Raw genomic sequence first — 23,882 nt, 5'->3', positions numbered from 1 at the left:
CAAGAAACTAGTCTGAGATGATTCCAGCTTTATGACATGGCGCATTATCCTGCTGAAAGTAGCCATCAGATGTTGGGTACATTGTGGTCATAAAGGGATGGACATGGTCAGCAACAATACTCAGGTAGGCTTTGGCGTTGCAACGATGCTCAATTGGTACCAAGGGGCCCAAAGAGTGCCAAGAAAATATTCCCCACACCATGACACCACCACCACCAGCCTGAACCGTTGATACAAGGCAGGATGGATCCATGCTTTCATGTTGTTGACGCCAAATTCTGACCCTACCATCCGAATGTCGCAGCAGAAATCGAGACTCATCAGACCAGGCAACGTTTTTCCAATCTTCAATTGTCCAATTTCGATGAGCTTGTGCAAATTGTAGCCTCAGTTTCCTGTTCTTAGCTGAAAGGAGTGGCACCCGGTGTGGTCTTCTGCTGCTGTAGCTGCTGTAGCCCATCTGCCTCAAAGTTCGACGTACTGTGCGTTCAGAGATGCTCTTCTGGCTACCTTGGTTGTAACGGGTGGCTATTTGAGCCACTGTTGCCTTTCTATCAGCTCGAACCAGTCTGGCCATTCTCCTCTGACCTCTGGCATCAACAACGCATTTCCGCCCACAGAACTGCCGCTCACTGGATGTTTTTTCTTTTTCGGACCATTCTCTGTAAACCCTAGAGATGGTTGTGCGTGAAAATCCCAGTAGATCAGCAGTTTCTGAAATACTCAGACCAGCCCTTCTGGCACCAACAACCTTGCCACGTTCAAAGGCACTCAAATCACCTTTCTTCCCCATACTGATGCTCGGTTTGAACTGCAGGAGATTGTCTTGACCATGTCTACATGCCTAAATGCACTGAGTTGCCGCCATGTGATTGGCTGATTAGAAATTAAGTGTTAACGAGCAGTTGGACAGGTGTACCTAATAAAGTGGCCGGTGAGTGTATAACACATGTAAAGATTGAAAGTCCTCAGTAGTTTGATACCTTTTTAAAGGCTAACAAAATTGATGACATATTGCGACCTTTCGGAACTGCTATAAGGTTCCTTCATCAGGCTGGTATAACCCAATATCTGAAGGCAAGCACATTTATACAGGAATACAATGTTTGATGCACAATTGATGTAAAGCAATACAAGCAAATAGATACAGAAGTCCAAATAAAATTCAGTTCACAGGAAGGCTCTTGAGTTTTATGATTCCTTTGATCAGTGACGTGGTGTTTAATTGTTGTAAAACAACATAAAACCATGTGACTGGTTTAATTCTCTCCTTGGAGTGTGTCAAAGGTCACCATTAGCTTATATTCACACACACGCCAATGTTTTTTGCTTTTGAAATTTCCTCTTAGAACCAGGATTTTCATATCATTAATGATATTATGATTTTGATTGCAGAAGTGTTTTGGCACATGGAGGTCCATTCTTTGCTCTGAAATTGTATGATGGTGCGAATTCATCCTCATCCTAAGTGTCTGGCCTGTCTCTCCCACATACAGACCCCCAGTGGGACACTTGGTACCTAATATTAAATACACCACATTAGGTGTGCTGCAGCCAGGGCTGATTCAATGAAATCATAAAACTCAGAGAGCCTTCCTGTGAACTGACATTTTTTTGGACTTATGTGTTTATTTGCTTGTACTGCTTTACATCATTTGTGCATTAAACACTGTATTTCTGTATAAATGTGCTTGCCTTCAGATATTGTGTTCCTGATGAAGGAACCTTATAGCAGTTCCGAAAGCTCGCAATATGTCATTTTTTTGTTAGCCATTAAAAAGATATCAAACTACTGAGGACTCTCACTCTTTACATTTCATATCCACTGGCTAATACGGTACAAAGATAACTTTTTCTTACACATATATAACACAGTGATAACTCTGAATACAGATTATGCAGTTGATGCTACCTGCATCTGTATATAACATCAAAGATAACACAGTCATAACTCTCTTACTCAAAGGTGTAGGACTGCAGGTAATATCAACTACATATTCTGTATTTACAGTAGGCACTATGTAACATATAAACACAAGGTTCACATTTAAATCCACATGATGTCCTGTGGGCTGTAAGGTGAGCAGGGGGGAAATCAATGAATGTAGTGTGCCACAGCTACATTACCCTGGGAACAGTAGTTACTGTGGGTGATCCCTGACCTGGGCCATTGTAACACATCAAATACCCCTACAGAGGCATCAGACATTAACAGGGACCCACTAAGTGGCCCTTCATAACCCCCCATCATAACCAATTGGCTCCCAATGCAGAAGGCAGGAGCCAGCGCTTGTGACAGGCATTCTTCAGTGACAAGCATTTTCTATTCAGCATACTGTAATACGCCCTTTCTAGATGTGATATATGGGTAATGGAATGTGAATGTGTCCTACCCTGCAGTTCTGCTTTTCTTTCCACTATGCAAGTAAAAGCAGATTTGAACTTGGGAAGCTTAGTCACAGGATCTGCAGCCTGAATGACTGTAAAGTATGGAATTTTCAGCCGTTGAACACTAAAACAATATCATCATTGAGGGGAAAACAAAAAAGGGTCTGAATGGGAAAAGACACAACATTAAGGAATTTAGCACATCCATGAACTAACGCTGTACAAAATAGAGGAGCATCATTCCTGTGCTGTAGCCAAAGGGCAAATAGAAAAGCAAATGCAGCACTACGCACGGCGAGTGCTAAATATATACATACATTGGATGCAGTATTAACCCTTTACTATAAGTACCACTAATTCAATCTAACAGTATTAAATGTATATACACAGTTACCACGTGCAAAGGAAGAAGTATATCCTTCTATTACTCATCTTTAGTCAACATGTCCTGAATATTACTGGATTCTGATAGCACAAAGTTCTGCCCTCACCACTGGTGCTGAATCCTGGGGGTTGCACCCTTCACATTTCCCATTAAAGGGGTTGAAAGTGTTACTTTACCATTAGGACCTAGAAAAGCAGTGACCAATACTGTCTCACGATACACACTGCTATGTGTAATTTTAGGTATTTTATTCTTATTGCTTTCTTGTCACTCTGGTTTTTAATAGTATTGAAAGGAAATCTGAGTAGTTTTAATAAAAGGACAGTAAATCCCGAAAAACAAAAATAAACCATATACCTCATATATTTCATTTCTAGCTATGTCTGCAGGACTAACTGCTAGCCTGCAGCTCTGAGCAGTTTAGTAGAAATCTTGCAGACCTTCCTGACACTGTACAAAGTTATTACTGGCTGGAGACAGGATACAAGCACGAAACATATCAAAAGAAGTTAGGGAGGGGCGAGACCTAGCCCCAATTCAGTCTAGTGCCATTGTTTGTAATGGAGATAGTGCTGTCCAGAGCATGAATTATATCAGGGAGTGAGATTTACATGTATGTGGTGTTCAACTACTTTGTACAAATCACCCAGCTTTCCCAGAGTCTTGAAAAGGAAACCATTCAGTGCTATAACTTAGAAAGAGGTTTATATAAGTAGAGTTTGTTTCAGTATTAGTCTATTACAGCAGTGACTGGTATGTTAGCCACCTTTCTTGGGAGCCTTAACGATACTTCTGTCAGGTTAAAAGGGTTGCCCAGGATAAAATGCATTTTCTACACTAAACACACTCCCCCTGCTTACTTTCTAAATTACACACTTTAGCAAAAATGTATATTTACCCATATCCCAGACACATTTTCTGATTACCCAGTGGCATTCTTTTTCCTCTTTTCTGGAAATGGAAGGCCACCAATATTACCCCCTCTCCACTCCATCATACTTACCTGTCTTCCTGTCCAGACTTCCTTCTGTGGGGACAGCACTTCCTCTTCTTTGACTCTGCTGGCGCGTGCACAATAGTCCCGGCCTCCATCCCTTCTGTGCAAGCGTGGAGGTTTCTCTGTCCTGTGTACACACTGCCAGAGTCAAAGAAGAGGAGGCCCACAGCAGAAAGTCTGGGCAGGAAGATAGGTAAGTATGATGGGGTGGCGGGGATGAGGGGGTAGGCTGAGTTAGTTAGTTGGGAAGGGTTAGTAGTGGGCGTGATAGCTAGAGAGATAGGCTGGGGGTGTAAGAGAGGGAGTAAATGAGAGGAAGGTAGTGTGAGTCAGCCTACCACTATCATGATGTATTGCATGAGCTAAGACAGCAGGAAGCTACACCTCGTAAACAAATGCAGAGGATACCAGGAGCTCCCAGAGAAACCCAGAAACTTCCCCTCTCCACATGAAAAATGCGGAGAGAAAAGTCAGCAAACAGCACTTTTCTCCCCACCTTATTCGCGCGGAACCAAATGGTCTCCATTATAGTCTATGGGGTCCGCAGGTTTCCTTAGGTAACCACTTTTTTATGCGGACTCCCCCAAATGGAAATCCATGCACAGATGTGAACCAGGCCTTACCTGTTATGCTACCGAGCTTTTCTGGGAACCTGAAAACCACATCTGGCAAGAGATGATACAAATATGTGGCAAGGAGTTGGATTTATTTTGATAAATGTAGTATTCAGTATTCTCTATCACAGTTCCATATGCTATATTACCAGCTTTAACAGAACCATGAAATGCAAATCAATGCAAATATGGCTGCTGCCATAGAGAAGAATATATTGATTTTCTCATTTATTTTTCAATCTTTGTAATAAGAGGAAAAAAGAGCAAGAAAAATCCAGAGATGATTTGTGGTGTCATATTGTGAACTACTTATATATAAATGTTATATGTTTTCTATTTGTTTGGGTCCTGGGTTCAATGGTCCTTTAAGATGACTGAGACACGGGTGTTAAGCTAGGAGCATTCCCCTATAGGAAAATAGTACAGTAAGGATTTATTCACACGGTTGACAACTAATTCTTCTGGATTTATACACATGCACACTAAGTTCATTGTAAGCGTTGCTCTGGTACCATTGATCTAAGAGGAATTTCCACATATGTAATACTAATAGATAAGCCACTAATATTAGACACTAGATAACCACTAAGCATGACGTTACAAGACTCAACCACAATATAGGAGGTTACACAATTCCGGTTAAATCTCATTTTGGTTATATTTCAGATAGTGGCACAACACATGGTTGTATCAGTCTGCACACAGGCTATGCATGTGGTAATGTCGCACAGCATGATGTAGCACCCTGAGGTGTCTACGAAAGTTTCCTACAGTGCAGGGAAGGTTCATCCTGTGAACAGTACCAAGATCCACTAAGGGCTCGTTCACATCTGCGCCCGGTCTCCGTTCTGCAGGTTTCCGTTTCCTGCACAAAACAGAGCAGGAGAGGGAAACCTGCAGGACTCTTTCAAACCCATTCATTTGAGTGGGTTTGAAAGATGTCCGGCTGTGAGCGCTGGTGAGCGTTTTATGCTCTCCGCGGTAAAACCTTTTTTTTTTTTAAATCAGACACAGAGTTGGACATGCAGTACTCTGTGTCCGGTTTTAAAAAAAAACGGTTTCGCGGCATGCAGAAGACGGAAAGCTCAGAACGGACTCCGGGCACTAGTGTGAACCCAGCGTAAGTCAGAGAAAGGGACGGTATTAATTCCCCCATCTGCTTCTAACCCTTTACGCTTGTAATATTTATAGTAAACTAGGCATATCTGGTAAATTACTTTGTGCATTCTCTGAAGCTTCAGCTGGGATCATTTGAATCCTGGGCTGACAATAACAGGATGCTGTTATATTACTGCTGGCTCTGCCCTCTTGTTACTTGCTGAATGACATACACACTGGTCTGGAATGTAGAGAGCGGGCCACTCCACATCTTAATAATCTGCAATATACCTATGAATACTTGTATTTGCTTCAGAAATACATTCCAGAGATTGCTCTTCACTCACTTACTAAGAATATAGTTCTGCAGGTTATACTTGGAGTTGTTCATCGTCAATTTCATTCACAATAATGGTGGAAAATCTTAATAATTCAGTTATCAGTATCATGTATAAAAGCCTAAAGGTGAATTATAGATTTGCATGCACATCTGTAGAGAACTAGAATGGAATACATTCTCTTGTGGTAATGCTGCAGATATTCATCGCTTCACTATATAGGAGTGTAATCTGGGGAGAATATGTGACATAGTACAAAACTTTATTGATCCCCTTGAAGAAAATTGGCATTTCTAACAGCTCTGGTTATCAAAATAACTCATAGACACATGGATGCCAATACAAATAACCCATGGACACATGTACGTCACAATCCAACATCATACAGAAGAAGATATAAGGAGTCCATACAGCTCCAAAATGTACTATCAGCCCCTTGTATTCTGACACTGTGGAAGTGTGACACTACAGATGGAATGAATGACCTTTTGGATCTAGATGACCCTTCCACTGCAGTTGCTTTGTTGTCCCGAAGGACCTGATGAAGGGGGAATGTGAGGTTCCCCTTCATTGTCCTTCAACTTCTCTGTTGTACAATGCCCTCCCACTTGTGAAGCTGCCCCCCAGCCACCACTCCGGACCTCTTTTCAATCTTTATAATGCCCCTTGCCCTAGCATTACACCCCCCATGCTAGAGCTGCAAAAAAACAGGGCCCAAGCAACTACTAGGTGATAGAAGATTGCTAATAGCTCCTTCCGAACCTTGACAATCCACAATTGCTGAAGGAAGAATAGCCCACTTGCCCCCTTTTTATACACCTTTTCTGCAGTCTAACCAGTCTAACCTGTACAGATCTACACCTTGGTATTTTTAGGACCCTCTGCTGACCACACTATTCTTCCCAAAGTCAATAACCATTTCCTTTATTTTTGACACATTCGAGATAAAGCCGTTCTCACCACACCACCTCCCTATACTCCTTGTAGTCACCATTTTTATGCACCTTACAACTACTAAATCATCTGAAAACTTCAGCAAGAACAACAACTAACATTTGTACTGCATTTTTCTCACAATAGAAGCACATTTTGCAGTATTCCATGTATGCAGTATTATTTGCTCTCAAATACCAGACTGCATAATGTGTTTTTAGTATTGATTTAAAATGGTCCAGGGGTGAAATCTCTCTAATTGGTCTGGGTAATGCCTTCTAGAGAGTAGGGGGTGCATGGTAGAAGGCTCTGGCTCCAAATCCTTTAAGGTGGATCCTAGGGATGGACAGTTTATTTATGCCTTCTGATCTGAGGTCGGCAAGAATTATAGGGTTGCAGAAGTTCTTTTAAGTAGTCAGAACCTAAGTTGTTAATGGATTTGAAAATCATCAACCAGACTTTAAGGCTAAGGCCACAGACTGCAGAAACGCAGCGTGTTTTGTTGCAGATTTTGCTGCAGTTTTTTGAGCCAAAGTCAGGAGTGGCTATGAAAGGAATGGGGATGTTCTTATACTTTCTCCTTCTGTAAAAACCACCACTGACGTTGCCTAAAAAAAAAAAAAAAAAAAAAAAAAACGCAGCAAAGTCTGCAACAAAAAATGCTGTTTCTGCAACGTGTGGCCTTGGCCTAAAAAGTTATTCTCCATTTTATAGGCAGCCAATGCAGTATACTCTGGTATATTTAGCATAGGAAACAATTCATGACTTACAGGTGATGTTTCTGACTGTAAGTGTTCACATTTTGCCCCTATCTGGACTGGGCTACAATGAGCACTTCTTCCACTTATCTATGTAAAGTTCACAACACAGACATCTTTTGCTCCTTTAAAATAGAAATAAAAAAAAAATTCAATGGACCCCCACTGATCAGCCCTTTGAGGGGGACCACAGCACTTGTGCAAGCGCTGTGACTCCTCCTTTGTTTACATTGTATTGTTTGTTTCATAGTGGCTACGCAAAGTAACTACAGCCTTGTCAGATACATTTCTACAAGATGAGGCTGTAATTACACCACACAGTCACTATAAAACAGGACAGCGGGAAATGTAAACAGTGAAGGGGCCACTGTGCTTCATGTGTGCCATGGCCCCTTCAAACAGCTGATTGGTGGAGGTCCCAGCATCTGCTCTGTAGTAGGTACAGGTGCTTTTTGATTTTTTACTTTGGGGAGGGGGGCTGCAGCACAATTTTAACGGACTGCTCTGTTTTTATTTTGTTAGGGATGCGAGCAATGGACACTACTAATGGCTCATTCACATCTGCGCCTGGGTCTCCGTTTTGCAGGTCTCGGGCAGGAAACGGAAACCTGTAGGCATTTTTCAAACCGAATGGGTATGAAAAGTGTCCGGCTTTGAGCGTTTTGTGCACTCCAAGGCAAAACCGTTTTTTTTTTTAACCGGACACAAAGTTGGACTTTGTGTCTGGGTAAAAAAAAAAAAAGTTTAGCTGCGGAGAGCACAAAACGCTCACCGGCTCTCACGGCCAGAAAGGTTTCTGTCTTCTGTCTGCCAAAGATGGAAACCTGAGAGCAGAGACCAAGGCACAGGTGTGAACCCAGCGTAAGGCCTCATTGGTAAGATCCTTTTATTTAGGACAATGGAAGGAACAGACAAGACGTACAACCCCCTCAGCTCAATAGCAGCAGATATGAGGAGATTTTTAGGAACATTATGACACATTTCAAAATTATCTCCTGTAATTTGTTCTGTGTATAACGTGTGCAGCATCTTATCTGTATGTCTCATTAATACACGAAGTGCCACACCCGTATGAACACTAGGAGGAGCAGCTCCGTATATCAGTATAGCATATCAGTATAGTATATAGTATATCAATCAGTATAATATATCAGTATAGCTTGCAGCAGGCAGCAGCACGACATGTGGAGTAGCGCCGAGTGTCAGCGCACTATCAGGGACACATCACCACAAGCCCACACCATATCTCTCCGACACAGCCTTCCATAAATTCCCCACAAGCCTCTGTTCTTCAGCCCTGCAGTGATAAACATCCGCTCCCGCCCAGCGCCCCACGTGACCTAGTACTGCGGAAGCGGCTGTACATTCCCAAAACCAACCAATCGGAACCTCACCACCCTATCCCAGGGTCACGTGATGGGCAGGGAAGGTGCGGCGGGCGAAATTCAAAATTTTGAATCGTTTGCCTGAACTGTTACTGACTGAGAAGACGGTGACAGATCCAGTAGGCGCTGCGCCCTCCGCACACTCCTCACAGACATGGACCCGTTCACTGAGGTGAGTAGTAGCCGCCACTACTGAGACCGTCACAGGCCTGTCCTTGTCGCACATGGCCGCACAGAACAATAGTGGACATTGAGTCTTATGTGTATTGCGTTCTTGTCTTCCTGAACTCGTGGCAGCAATGTCCATACAATATAATGTCTTCTATGTTACCGTGTCAGCCTGTCCTGTATATATCATTAGGCTACCGTCACTATACTATGTATTGTCTTCTATGTGACTGTGTGTGTGTGTGTGTGTATATATATATATATATATATATAGTTAGTCAATTACACTGCATTACCTGTAGTGAAACGTCTTGTATGCCTCTGTGTATCTATATATAACTAGACTATATTCACTTTACAATGTAATGTGTTCTCTGCGACTAATATATATATATATATATATATATATATATAATCTTACACTAACTGTACAATGAAATGTCTTGTATGAGGCTGTATACGTATATACAGTATATATAACTAGACCACTTTCACAGTACAATGTAATGTCTTCTATATGTCACTGTCCCTATATCACAGTCTTTCTTTGCAGCTTCCTCTCTGATTTCACTGTCTTTGTCAGTTTTCCTCGTGTCATTTATTAGACTGCTGTTTTGTTATTGTGGGACTACAAGTCTCAGTGTGCCCTGACAGCCAGTCCTCTCGCACGCAGGGGTATGGTGCTGGTCTTTCCTTTGTGTACGTCCTGTAGGATTTAGGGTCTTTGTAGCTTCTCATTTCTTCAGATCTTGGCACATATAATGCCTTGATTGTTCTGTACATGAATATATTTGGCCTCAGATGGAGCTGATGTGGTATGTGTAATATTGTATACCAGTGACTGTGTAGGTGCTGGCAGCTTCCTGTAGTAACAGCTGGCCCCCTACAATCATCTGGTGACCACATTTAAAAAGTGGGTTGTGCAACAAATCACATGAATGGATTTTTCTTTAAGCCAGTGTTCACATGTACATTGGTTATTTGCTTTATTCTGCTACGTCTCAAGAACACAACCTTTACTAATAGTAGAGTCTTGTGTCACTCCTTTTACCACTGTCTAGCTGTAATGTCTCATTTTGTCTCTACATGTATGATTTGTAAAGAGCTGTTGACTATGTTGATGCTACGTAAATACAAATTTATTATAGCATCATATTTCTGACATGGCAGATACCAGTGCCTGACTTTAAAGAGGACCTTTCACCGATTTGGGCACAGGCAGTTCTATATACGGCTGGAAAGCTGATAGTGTGCTGAATTCAGCTTTCCCGATCTGTGCCGCGGGTAAAGAGCTTTCAGTCCTGGTACCATACTCTTTACAGTCAGAAGGGCGTTCCTGACAGTCAGTCAGGTACGTCTTTCTTCAAAGCAGCGCCTATCGCACTGTAGAGTGTGAGCGGGGAGGAATGCCCCCTCCGTCTGCTCACAGTGCTCGTCCATAGACGCCCTTCTGACTGTGAAGAGTTACGGTACCGGGACCCGCTAGCTCTTTACCCGGGGCACAGATCGGGAAAGCCGATAGTGCACTGAATTCAGCACACTGTCAGCTTTCCAGCAGTATATAGAACTGCCTGTGCCCAAATCCATGAAAGGTCCTCTTTAAGGACTATAATGTAATCCATTGGAATTCTATCATGGGATGAAATCTGTTACAGACTCTTCTAACAGAACTGTCCATACACACGTGAATAGAGACCAATATCTGATGATAATTGGGAAGCGTTATCAAGACCAGCATATACTACAATTGTCTTGATATTCTCTGTACTACCAGAGGATGTGCATAAAATGGAGTCTGTCAAGTCCAAAATGCTTCCCAAACCAATCATAGTGTTGTGTAATGACCTTTAATGGGAGCAAAACTATACTTTTATGGGCACAGCCAGATGAAGCAATGCAGAGAGAATACTTCACGGAGGTAGGGGCACAGGCTGATTTGCCAGATCTCGTCTTGCATTGTTGTCTGTAGACAAGCCTTGCAAATCAGGCCCTGCCCCCTATGCACTTAAAGTGTTACTTGCATATCTGTTAAATATTTATCTGTGTATTGCTTCATTGGCTTGTAGCTTATTAAAGGCCACTACACCCTATGATTATCAGTTTGAGAAGCATTTTGCACTTATTTATGGCTTATGCTCTTCCTCCAGCAGTCCATGCACCCTACTGTCAAATCGACGCTAGCTTGTGGCTGGCATAGATTTCAGTCCTCATTTATGCCATAAAATCTGGCGGGGCTCTACCCACAGCATGCCCATGCCACACTTCCTTTTTGGAGTTCTTAAAATCTGCCAGTCACCTAGAACAACAGCTGCTTCTCGCAGTGCATTGTGGTGGGTTTTGAGCAGAAAGCTCACCCCTTCTGTACTAATATAATGCAGCAGTGGTCAACCTTTTATAATGAAAAGATATGCAATATTCTGATAGGCTTTGTATCTCAAGCCCACAACCGTTTTCTAGTTCTCTGCCTTTTGACAGGGAATGGAAAAATTGGATTCCACCTAACATTGAAGTTTACTATTCCTGTCTAATTCTTAGATAATGCAAATTTAGAGTGGATGGTCTTAAATGGGCTCTATCATTGGGAAAAGTCATTTTTAACTAGAAGTGGAAAAAGGTGGCACTTCTAATTCTCGAACCAAAGGTTCACCATTGTCTTTGCCACTAGTGTGGTGGTGCTCAGCAACCCAAAGTGTAAGTAAACATAGCAGGAAAAAAGAACAAAAGTGGGAGGGCCCTCACCACATGGCAGAATATCTTCTTAAAAATACAGTCCTTTATTTAAAGTGCATTAAAAACATTTTAAAACTAATCACATCCTTGTATAGGCTTTAGAAAGTCTATTCCACACCTACCTTTAGTATGTAAATTGCTTCAGTGGTTTGTGTATAAGTCTGTTTTTATTCATATGCTAATGAGCTTCCAGCCAGCACAGGAAGTTCCCAGCAGCACTTGTCTCTGCTATTCTCTCCTATCTGTGTGTGCAAATAGGAAGCTGAGTCATCATCAGCCTCCCATAGGAAACAATTTCAAAGAGGGTGCACTAAGAGTCTAATTAGCAAATGAATAAAAACGGACTCATTCAAAAAAACCACTGAGGCAATCTACATACTAAAGGTAGGTGTGGAATAGCCTTTCTAAAGGCTATGCAAGGATGTGATTAATTAAAAATGACTTTTCCCAATGATAGTCCCTTTAAAGAGATTGTCCAGGAAAAAAAAAACTCTCCCTTGGAGGTCGGGTTTAAAAAAACAAAACAAGAAAACTCGCTCACATGACCACGCTGTCCAGTCCTGCCAGTCCTGAGGCCAATCGGCGACCTAAGGAAAGGGACGTCACAGGTGATGCTGGTGACACTTTTATTGTTCACCCTCACTGATGTCCAGAAAACAAAAGTTTTTCATAGAAAAAAACCCCTTTAAATCTTAGATTTATCATAGAAATTTATGCTGGGCCATTAAAGAGCTTGTGTCCTCTCAGTGCAGTCTGGTCCTGCTGCCCGACTGTGCTTTAGCGGTTATGTGAGTTGGGGACTTCACTGGAAGAAAACAGCCCTGGGAACACGTGAATATAAGTTTTTGGTTTTTTTTGTTTACACCTGTCTCAGCCTAATTTAAAGAAAAAAGTCCATTCAGTAACTTTAGTATATGATATTTATAGAGTTGTCTTGCAACCAGGCAATCCCTTTAGTACAGAAGAGTCCATAGTAGTGAGCTGGTCAGCACAGCTTTGGATCTAGAATACATAGCTAGGCCATAAGATGCTGCTTGCTAGCAGCTCAGTACTAGTCCTACCATAAGCAGTGTCTTTATATGAGCTACTGCTATCTACTAAAGATGTATGGGTTTGCTTTTTTATCAGTATATTAGCTCTAGTTAGATGATAGGTTGTATTTTCTGTGTGTGTTTGCATCAACCCTGTTTGTCTACATGATTTCTAGATGTTGCAGCAAGTAATGCTAGGCCTAGGGGGTAGACATGTATGTAACTCCACATAATGTAATGGTCCAAGGATTTTAATGATTCATTATAGCTGTACTATAAGCAAGTCCTGCAGGGATAGCTGTCAGCCAAAACTGACCTTATTACCCCAAGCACACGACTGTCTGAATTCTCCCTTAGGGCCTGTGCACACGGAGTAAACGCGCATATATTTATGCATAATATACATGTAAAGAATACACGTGTATTCTTTACACGTGTATTCAGACTCCCATTGACTTCAAAGACATTTTTTACATGTGTAAAAAAACGCGTGTTTTTTTTGTGTTTTTGCACGTTGTTTTACACATGTGCAAAATGTCATTGAAGTCAATGGGAGTCTGGTTTTTACACGTGTATTCTTTACACGTGTATTATGCAAAAATGAGCATGCGTTTACGCCGTGTGCCCATCCCCTTACAAGCATTGGCCTCCTGGGATTTGTCTCATTGTGTTCCTGACCATCTCCAGACTATCTATGTCTTGAGTTTCAAGCATGACAGTGACACTTTAAGAATGTTAATTTTACAGAAGAACTTCCTGTGCTATACTTAGGGTTAGTGGTAGCAATTACGACCGAGCTCAACGGTCCAAAATGCCTCTTATACATATGCAGATATCTGTACTCTAGATAGCACATGTTAAATAGGGATCCCATGAGCTTTCATGTCGGGGGTAATAACAGTTAAGTAGTTTGGTATTTCCTGGAGGATTTTTCAGCACACGTGACACTGATATACTTTTTATGTGCTCCCTGGTATGTACGTGCTGTTACTAAAGACACACAGATACATTTAGTGTTATACGCAGTAGTATAGTGTCATCTATAACAGATAAGCACTGCTTTAAAAAAAACAAAAAAAAACCTGTAGTGTCAGTTTTATAGACATTTGGCTGTTGGGCATAGCACGCAGTCACACCATGATGTACGTGCTGTACATTTTTGCCTTCAGCCCTGAGCAGCAGACCGCCAGACCGTCCCTCCTACTTTTTCAAAACTGTACAAGTCATCTGGAGAAGCCGAGTAACCTGCGCTGATCATCTGTTTCTTCCATAATTGGAAGGATGTTGTTTTCACTGTAGAAAAGTGGTTGGTTATGGGCAACGTTCCAGCAAATACTTATGGAAAAATGCTCTGAGTAACGGCTTCACTTTAGCAAGCTGCAGCACGAGTACTAAGCCAAAGATTGTGCTGTCAAGACAATTGAGATGTAAATACATAGTGTAATGTCACTATTGGCCTTTTCAAATGAAAATGGGTGCAGTGTCTTCTGGCATTTTATGCAATGACTTCAGTTCACGTGTCTGACTAGACTGTGAGAGGAGTCTCTTATTTCAATTGGAGCCAAACTATTTATTCTGTGCTATTCTGCAAAGGAAAATGGGCTGAAGGAAGAAGAGCGTGTTAGCAGATATAGATATGCAGATTGCTAATGTGTTTTAAATTGAACATTTAAGTTTCCTCAGATCTCCCAGAGGGTTTAAAAGTTTGAAAATTCTGCTGTATGCATAGTATTTAACCATTGACATTCATATACTTTGTACAACTGGCATCTTAACATGCTAGTAATAATGAGGAGGCATTTAGATGCCACCACTTGGCTTTTAAAGAGGACCTTTCACCTCCTGGGGGACATGCGGTTTTTATATACTGCTAGAAAGCCGAATTCAGCGCACTTCGGTTTTCACGTTTTGTGCCCCCCGGTGAAGAACTATCGGTGCTGGTACCGTAGCCCTTCACCATCATAAGGGCGTTTCTGACAGTCAGTCAGTCAGGAGCGCCCTTCCTCACAGTAGCATCTATTGCTGCAGGGCAAAAAACTTTTTTTTTTTTTTTTTTTTTTTTAACCAGATACAAAGTCCTGCATGTCCGATTTTAAAAAAAACAAAAAACCTGTTTCGCTGCAGACAGGCACAAAACACTCACGGGTGGTCATTTTGCAAACCCATTCAAGTGAATGGGTTTGAAAACTGACTGCCAGGTTTCCGTTCCCTGTCCAGTATCTCAGGGCAGAAGATGGAAACCCAGCAGGATTGCCTAAAGCGGGCACGGGCGCAGGTGTGAACCCACTCTCAGTGGGAATAAGCGTCCTGCTCAATCTTCAAATTAAAAAAAGTTCATCTGGCCGGTGCCACGGAATCTTAACAGAATTTGGTTAAGCTCAAACATTCTGCTTCAATTTCCTCAAGATATTGAACTGCCATAAGGAACAATATATTCAATACATTTTTACATAAGCAACCCAAATAGCTACCTTACTTCAGAATTATGCTGCCATCTAGATCATAAGATATAAATGATCCACTTTCCCCTGAGACAGTAAATATCCAGCAACTATCTATTCTACTCATATACTATTACGATACTACTATTATACTACTATACTCGTATACTAATCCATTCTATATACTGATTATTATAGTCAATTTAATGGGAATGCCAAGTACTCCGATGCTTTCACCAATTAATAATTTAGCCTTTCTTCTATGGATTTATCTTCATGTATAGTTATATCTTTGTTTTAATAGAAATTGCTGGAAAGGACAAGAGCCAGAAGAGAGAATCTTCAAAAGAAAATAGCTGACAGGCCAGCGGCTAGTGCACGGCCAGCAGCTCTAGCTAAAAGACCAAGAGAGCCTCTTACACAGACAAATCATCAGCCTCCTGTAGTGGCTGAAGAAGGTAAATGTACATGGGGTTATTCATGGAAATGTTTATTAGAAGCTGTATATACACAGAATTTCAATTTGGAAGTTTTTTTTTTTTTTGTTAATTTTTAAAACCGTAGCAACATAGTTTAACCACTTCAGTACCGGGCCAATTTGTGGTCCAGGACCAGACACATTTTAGGTTTATTTTGTATGTGCGGTTTTGAGGGCTGTAACATTTTTCCCATGTGTCTCAGTCAACTAATTTTTGCGTCTTTTTTCGGGGACACATAGGGCTTTATTTTTATGTTATCTTTACTTTCGAATGTGTTTTAATTTTTTTTATATCTGGGAAAATATAAACAAAATAGGAGGGAAATTGTCTGGTTTTCAATTTTTTTTTTTTTTTTTTTAAAAATTTAATAACACAAAGTGTCACTGAAAAACTTTGTAATATAGTTTTTCCTCTCCGTTACGGTAATTTTTATTTTGTATGGTGTGGTCGGGGGGGGGGGCTATAACCTTTAATAACAGCGTTTTATTAGCGTATTATTTATTTTTTTACATTTTTTAAAAACTTTTTTTATTATATTTTTATTTTATTTTATTTTTTCAGATTGTGTCCCCATAAGGTAATAAGAGACCTTTAGGGACATCTGATCACTTATTTTTTTGTACCAGAGGCTGATTTCTCCTATAACTGGGGCTGCTACATTTAACCTCAGATACAGGAGGAATCCAGCCTCCTGCACGCTGTACTGCATACACAGCTTACTGAGCTGATCTGAGTTCTGTAGGACCCAGCAGCTCTTGTAAGATTCTGCTCCCAGCGGATCACGTGTCCGCCGGGTCAAAGGGCAGGTGAATTATGGCTGCGTCCATAGCTGTGTATACAGCGCTCATCGAGAAGGCAGGGGAGGTAATAAATCTGCCTTGTCTTCTCTCTGGGAGCTCCGGCTGAAGGCTGAAGTTACAGCCGGCTCCTAGTGAAAGCAGCTACACGATCTCTGTGCAGCTGCTGTGTTCTGATGGACGTACAGGTACGTCCTGTCAGAACAAGACAACCACTTCCCGGACGTATATAGTCTATGGGCGGTCCGGAAGTGGTTAAGTACATTCTAACATATGACACAACATAAAAAAAAAAAAACTTGCTAGGCCAATCTGTGGCACATTAACTCTACTTACACTGTGCTCTCATTAGTCATTTAGGACAGAAAATTAACACCCCAATTTTCCCCCCCCCCCCCCCCCCCCCCCCCCCACACACACACACAGCCAGGCTATATGTTGTAAAGTGTGTGAATGTACCGGCTTAGAGCAGTGTAATGTAATAAAACAAAATTTCTCCAATTATTTCCATAGCCTTTAAAGGGTTCCTGATTTATTATTATTAATAAATAAATATATATATATATATATATATATATATATATATATATATACACACACATTTGGAAAATCTTCAAGGTTTTGCGGGGCAATCTGTTCTCTGTCTCTATAAGCTTTCATATATGGTGCCCTATGAGTTTTTCTGCTGCTAATAGCTCCATTACGGATGCAGAACATTTTACTTCTCTCCCTGAGCCTGGGAGTGTATATAATAAAGAGTAGTCTGCCCCTATCCCTACCTATTTCTGCTAATACTGGTTATATATATATATATTTTTTTTTTAATTTTTTTTTATAAATACAAATATAGTGTGATACAGCTGAATAGATTTCTGACACACAAAAAGTGAAATCTTTGAGCACAGTTAGAAAATCTTCTTGCTGTCTGTGATTAATATCCCATCTGTAATAAGTAGATAGATACACTTGAACATGAGTGAAAGTTTCTTATATTGTATATTGTGAGAACTTGTACAATGCTGTCAGTTCAGTTTGCAGACAGGGAAAGCTGTTGGAGCTTGTGAGGAAAATTAGCCTATCCCCCTCACCATTAACTGTGAAGAAAAACAGCCCCTCCACTTACTGTGAAGAGATGTTGCTTATAAAGATAACCAAGAACAGAACGTCTCTAGTAACATAAACTAAACAGCAAGTTAACTAGAAGGGAAACTCCTTGTAGCGGAGGTTTTTTAAGGCAGAAAACAATAACCTTTTTAAATACAGTACATTTTGGTTGAGAAACAAATTCTCTAATAAATGAGACTAAAAGTTATCTGAAAAGTGATTCTCTATACATATTCTAAGTTTCATCTAAACATAAGGAACTTTTTCTTTATAGCTAAACCATGCTCAAAGCCATCTCCATCGAAAAGAAGGTGTTCTGATAATGTTGAAACACAAAAATCTGAGCTAGAAAACAAAGAACCAAAAAGCCCAGAAAGAACTAATGCTTCTGAGATTCCCTTGAACACACAAGTCAAAGCTACAGTTTCGCCTCCTCCAAGCTCTGTTGTATTGAAGAAAGAAGAGCTAAGGTCGAACTCCGAGGACCAGGACCATACAACTTCTTTTAAGTCCCGTATGCAGATGTTGGCACAACAGAGGCGATATTTGGAATGTGATGGTAAAGAACAACCTTAGACAAAATATAGAAATGATTGTTAATTTTTTATTTGCTGAAGGTTGATTGTACTTTGTCTGCATGTTAGATAGTGGTTCTTTAGACAAAGGCATCTATAAACCATACAGTTGTTGCTGAATAGTAGGGGCCTCCACCTGAGGTACAGTTTGTACATCTTTCTCAGATTGTAAAATGGACTCTTGCTGCTTTAATTCAAATGCCTTATTTTGTGCCCCATTATTTGAGTCCAAAAGAAATTGCATATTGTAGAATTGCTACTTATACAATCCATTAATATATTGTGAGGTTCCTTTTAGCTGTCCTGCACAAAGCACACAACACTTACAGTTGCAGGACTGCAAGCTAGCAGAACAAGGAAACCTGTTATTGAAATATATACTTAAAAGACCAGGACAATCCTCCAGAATTGCCAATCTGTAATCCACCTTTAAAAAATTATTTCCTTCCATCCCAAGACACAGATTTACTTTAGCTACTTCTGACACTCTCAGGCTGACATGGTGTTTTTTCCAACCTTTCTGCAATTTCATTTCTCCCAATCACATCAAGATATCATCAGAAAATAATGTATTGTTTAAAGCAGGGGTCCTCATAATTTTTTAAACAGCGGGCCAGTTCACTGTCCCTCAGACAACTGGAGGGCTGAAATATAATTAAAAAAAAAAAATTAAGATTATACGCTCCACAGTAGCTCTCCCCCCCCCCCCCCAGTATTATACGCTCCACAGTATACCTCCCCACACACAGTAGGCCTCCCCATAGTATTATATGCTCCTCATTACACCCCCCACTGTATTATATGCTCCTCATTACCTTACCCCCCATCCGGTGTATTATATGCTGCTCAGCACACACACACACACAGTATTATACTTACCCATGAAAAGCCATCGGGCATCCTCCTTCTGACTGCAGGAGCTGATGACTTGCGTCATCGCGCCTGCGACGGGGCAGAGGTCACACTCTGCAGTCAGTGTGCTGCGGTTGTGCGAACCGCAGCCTACACTGACTGCTTTCAGCTGTATGTGCATTTGGTGGTTTTTCCAACCTTTCTGCAATTTCAGAAAGCAAATTAGTTCAAAGTTGCAAAGTATGCAAATTAGTTCTCTGGCAGCACTGGTGGCGGTCCCGAGCGCTCAAACAGCACTGGGGGCGTCTCCAATGCTGCCAGAGAAATCTCCATCGCCGCCTCTGTCTTCTGGAACCGCCTCTTCACGCGTCTTCTTCCGGCGCTGGGGTGAAACTTCTACGCGTGTGCAAATCGGGCCTCGGGCAGAGCCGACTGTGCATGCCCGCCTGATGTACACGGCCACAAGAAAATGGTCGCTTTCTCCAGACGAGCATGCACAGTTGGCTCTGCCCGAGGCCCGACGGCAGACCCGACTTGCGCATGTGTAGAAGTTTCACCCCAGCGCTGGAAGAAGACGCGTGAAGAGGCCGTTCCAGAAGAAGATAGAGGCGTCGCTGGAGAGTTCTCTTGCTGCATTGGGGACGCCCCCAATGCTGTTTGAGTGCTAGGGACTGCTAATTTGCATACTGAAGAAAACTGGGATTTCTACCGAACGGCGGCGCGGAGAAGACATCTAAAGGTCTTAAGAATAGCCTTTCTTAAGGCTATTCCTATGTGTAAGTCACAAAAAATTGCATTTTAGTGATAGGATCCCTTTAGAGGTTGTCCAGGATAAAAAATAAAAAAAGTTTTTTTTTTTAATTCGGCCAGGGGAGATAGGGAAAAAAAATTACATATATACAGTACTTTCCTCCCAGCGGGTCTGGTCCTGCTGCTTCAATGTCATTTTTTGTGGAAGTCTTCACTGGCTGTGACATCCCGGGTCCCTTTTATGTTCCCTGAGACCAATCGGAGGCCTAAGGAAAGGTAGTGACGTCCCATGTTCTTCACTGAGGTCGCTGATTGGCCTCAGAAATCACGTACGTGATCTTCCACCGGAAGAAAACATCCACGCAGCAGCAGCGGACCATGCTGGGAGGCACCAGGGACAGGTGAGTATGTGGTTTTGTTTTTCACCTCAGATATCTGCTGTTCATGACCTAGCTTTTGGATAGTCGAAAGTGGATAAGCCTTTTAGGTAATCGATTAATTCTTTTATAATAAAGGTGACAAATTTCCTTTGAAAGAAAAATATCTAATTCCTGCATTAAAACTGTGTGTATTACAGAGCTGTTCTGATATCATTTTATATAATACATCAAAATGATTATATTTTGTTTTATAGGTAGTCCTCCCGGTTTGCCAAATATCAGTCCACCTAAACAAACTATTTCCTCCCCTCCAAAGCTACAGACTCCTGTAGTCAATCTTGACACTCCAGCAGGCCGACGTGGTCGTCTTGCTAACCTTGCTGCAACAATTGGTTCCTGGGAAGATGACCTAAGTCATCCATGTGTTAAACCAAACAATACACAAGAAAAGCCTGGTACTGCTTGTTTATCAAAAGCGTCCACTGCCAGTTCAGCATCTGCCAGCATCAATAGTCGCAGTGTGAGGCAGGAAGCTGTCTCTGGTTCTGTCTCTGTGAATAAAGCTGCAGTCTCCAGCAAATTGGTATGTTGTGTACGGATTATATCTTATTACTAATAGTCTAAACTTTTTTTGTGTTATTATTTTTATAATATATATATATATATATATATATATTTTATAAAGATATATCTTGTGCATATAGTTCAGTTTAATTTTAGTGCTCTCCTACAAAAGCATATGATATGTATTCAGAATTTATAATGTCAAACCTTTTGTCTTTTCGGTTTTATAATTTAAAATTCCTTGACTTGCAGGACAATAAACCTACAGAGGCAAAATCCACAAGTTCCACTATAGTTTCCACATCTACAACGGGAAAATCAAAGGTATTGGAGGATAAACCAGCAAGCACCGTGACTTCCAAGCTGGGAGAAAAGGATATACCTCCAGCTCAAACAGTAAAAACATTGTCAAGCAAAATATCTACCCCACAAACGGAGAGGCCAACCTCAAAGGTGTTTTCAATTCAGCAGGCAGTCCCCAAAGAAGAGATTGGTAGAGCTACACCTGCACAGGCAAAGGATAAAATTACTACACCAGGTGAGCATATGAAATGTAGTAAATTTGTTAGCGTGACTAATTCTCCCTTTACGCTGTAACATTAGTGAGTAACCACATGTGGGGTTCCTAGCTTTCCCCTATGAGCAGTACTGGGTACTGTTTTCTGGATCTGTGTAGGTTTCCCAGCTCGTCACTGTAAAGAATTTACTTGGTATCTTATGTTTTAAAATTTCTATAAACTGGTCCTGTCAACTCGCCTATTATTTGTCTTTATAGATTCCTTATATTTCTCAAACAGTGCTGGTGTATCTTATATTAGCAGTCTACCATTCCTCCTGTAACTGTATGAATAAATCCAGACTGCGTGTTACCATGCCCATCGTTTATAGGGTGTGTTTCTACATAATCTCGCATTGATTGGACCAGGTCAGAGGCTGTAGGAACAAGTCAGTTAGGACAAGCCTGGGTGCTGGCAGGCCCTTAATAAAAATCCACCACAGACTCTTTCACTTGCCAACGGCTTGTAAACATAGGGACCCCTGAATCATCAGGGAATTGACAAACGGAGTATATTGTATTGTTTTTATAACATTAACTGATTATTTTCTAACATTTTTTCACCGCTTATTTTGAAAAAGAGCATGGCATAAATTTCAAACAAAAAACAAAATGACAAGCTCAAGACGGACGTCTGTCAGGGGTCTGTTATTTTTTAACATTGAAGTCTAAGGGTAAAGGACTTCTAACAGACAGTAACTGATAGCCATCCGTTACTGTCCATTACTTTGTGTCATTTTTTTTTATTTCTACTCATAAGTTTTAAAGTAACATCTGGCGAAATAGTTTTTGACCCGTAAAACAAAAGGCTACCAAAAAACACAGCAATTTGCTGTTTCTAATTCAAGCCATTCTAACCAGTTTCTGTTTTGTTGCTTAAGATAAAGTCCGATATTTGTTGGCTTAAATAGTGTGACGCATACTATTCAAGTTGAAGAAGAAGAAAAATGCTCTAAATGGGGCATGCATGATCCCTTTTCTACTATTTAAAGGAAAAAAAAATACCAATTTGTCAGTCGCACTGTGTTAATGAGATTCTGTCCACTACAATGTATTGTCAAATGTGGTGTGACAGTGAAGCCTTCTACTTCTCATGGTCTATTGTTGTACAATAACTTAAGTCTTGAATGTAACTGGCTCTTACAACTTTATGCTGCAGGAGGGCCCGGAATTAAATCTTTCCTGGAACGTTTTGGAGAGAAGTGTCAAGAACGAAGTCCTGCACCTACTAATCTTCCCGGAAAGTCTGCTGTGTTGACTCCAAATACAAGGAATATCCAAGAAAGGCTGCTGAAGCAAAATGAAGTGTCCAGTACTGCCAGTTTAACACAACAACAGAAACAGGTGTTTATCCTACACAACAGTTTTTTGTTTTGTTTTTATCACAAACAATTGTATTTAATTTGATTTATTTTGTGAGGATTTTTTTTCTATAAATGTTTTAATAAAGTACATGCATGAGTGAAAGAAGCAGTAAGTGGAATGTCTTGCAAATGAAATGCAATGTATATATGAGGGGAATTTTTAAAGTCAGTTTTGCTCAAGTTCGAACTGGTATAATTTGCAGTAAATTTATCAAATGGTGCATGATGTTTGATAAATTTGCTGCATCTAGAAGTCTGACACATCTGTCCTAAGATTTAAGAAAACCAGGACCAATCCATCCAATCTTACAATCAGAAAATGGAAAGGTATAATAGTAATTTGTTCCGAAACGTGTTGTGTATGTTTTGAAAGCTTGAATAAACGTCTTGTGAGGGTAAGCGTAGATCTACTATTATTCCTTTCCATTTTCTGATTGTAAGACTGGATGGATTGGTCCTGGTTTTCTTAAATATTACGTCTTTGTACGGTGATTCCTGCTGCTCCTGGATCCCTCATTTTTTGGATATTTGTTTGGGTATTGTTATTATACCACAAGGTGATTGTCTAGTTGTCCCTATATTTGATTATATCTCATTATAAGGGATAATGCACTAGGTGCCACGCGGTGCTGTTTTGTGTTGTTTTTTTTTTTCTGTCCTAAGATGTCACTCCACTTTCTACGTCAGTTGATAAATCTTCAGTACTGACAACTAGACAAACTTGCCAATCCCACCCACTTTTTAAATTGGATTGAGCAGTGCAGAAATAAAAAATTCTGCAGTACAAGCTTTGGTAAATTCTCCCCACTAATTTTATGTATTTTTTTGTATTATCACTTTGAAAGGAACGCGAGAGAGAACTTGCAGCTCTTCGTAGTAGGTTTGATAAAGGCAGAGTGTGGAATGCAGACAAAGAAGATTCGACTAAAACGAAACAACAGGAGACGCAACGGGTAATATTCTATTACAATTTACATACATGGAGGGGTAAAAACTAGTTGGGAGAAATGAACTCTGACATAATTACACCATTTTAAAGGTAATGTCTCATGAAACATTACCTATTGTTTAAAGGGGCTCTATCATTGGCAGAAGTCATTTTGAACTAATCACATGCTTGCATAGCCTTTAGAAAGGCTATCCCACACCTACCTTTTTTATGTAGATTGCCTCAGTTTTTATTCATATGCTAATT

General features: G+C 40.8%; 1 protein-coding gene across 1 annotated transcript in view; it reads left to right on the top strand.

Annotated features, from left to right (window-relative positions):
- Positions 1–9,000: 9,000 nt before the first annotated feature.
- Positions 9,001–23,882, top strand: part of ANLN (anillin, actin binding protein) — a 53,142-nt gene continuing 38,260 nt past the window's right edge. The window contains exons 1-7 of the mRNA XM_075271214.1: positions 9,001–9,068; positions 15,571–15,724; positions 17,921–18,205; positions 20,458–20,786; positions 21,020–21,305; positions 22,483–22,667; positions 23,533–23,640. Coding sequence (XP_075127315.1) covers positions 9,051–9,068; positions 15,571–15,724; positions 17,921–18,205; positions 20,458–20,786; positions 21,020–21,305; positions 22,483–22,667; positions 23,533–23,640 — 1,365 coding nt within the window. The 5' untranslated portion in view covers positions 9,001–9,050. The remainder of the gene's footprint in view (positions 9,069–15,570; positions 15,725–17,920; positions 18,206–20,457; positions 20,787–21,019; positions 21,306–22,482; positions 22,668–23,532; positions 23,641–23,882) is intronic.

This window comes from Leptodactylus fuscus, chromosome 4 (genome assembly GCF_031893055.1).
Source record: "Leptodactylus fuscus isolate aLepFus1 chromosome 4, aLepFus1.hap2, whole genome shotgun sequence".
NCBI lineage: Eukaryota > Metazoa > Chordata > Amphibia > Anura > Leptodactylidae > Leptodactylus > Leptodactylus fuscus.
The sequence above is the reverse complement of the archived record's forward strand: the minus strand, read 5'-3'. Positions and strand labels throughout refer to the sequence as shown.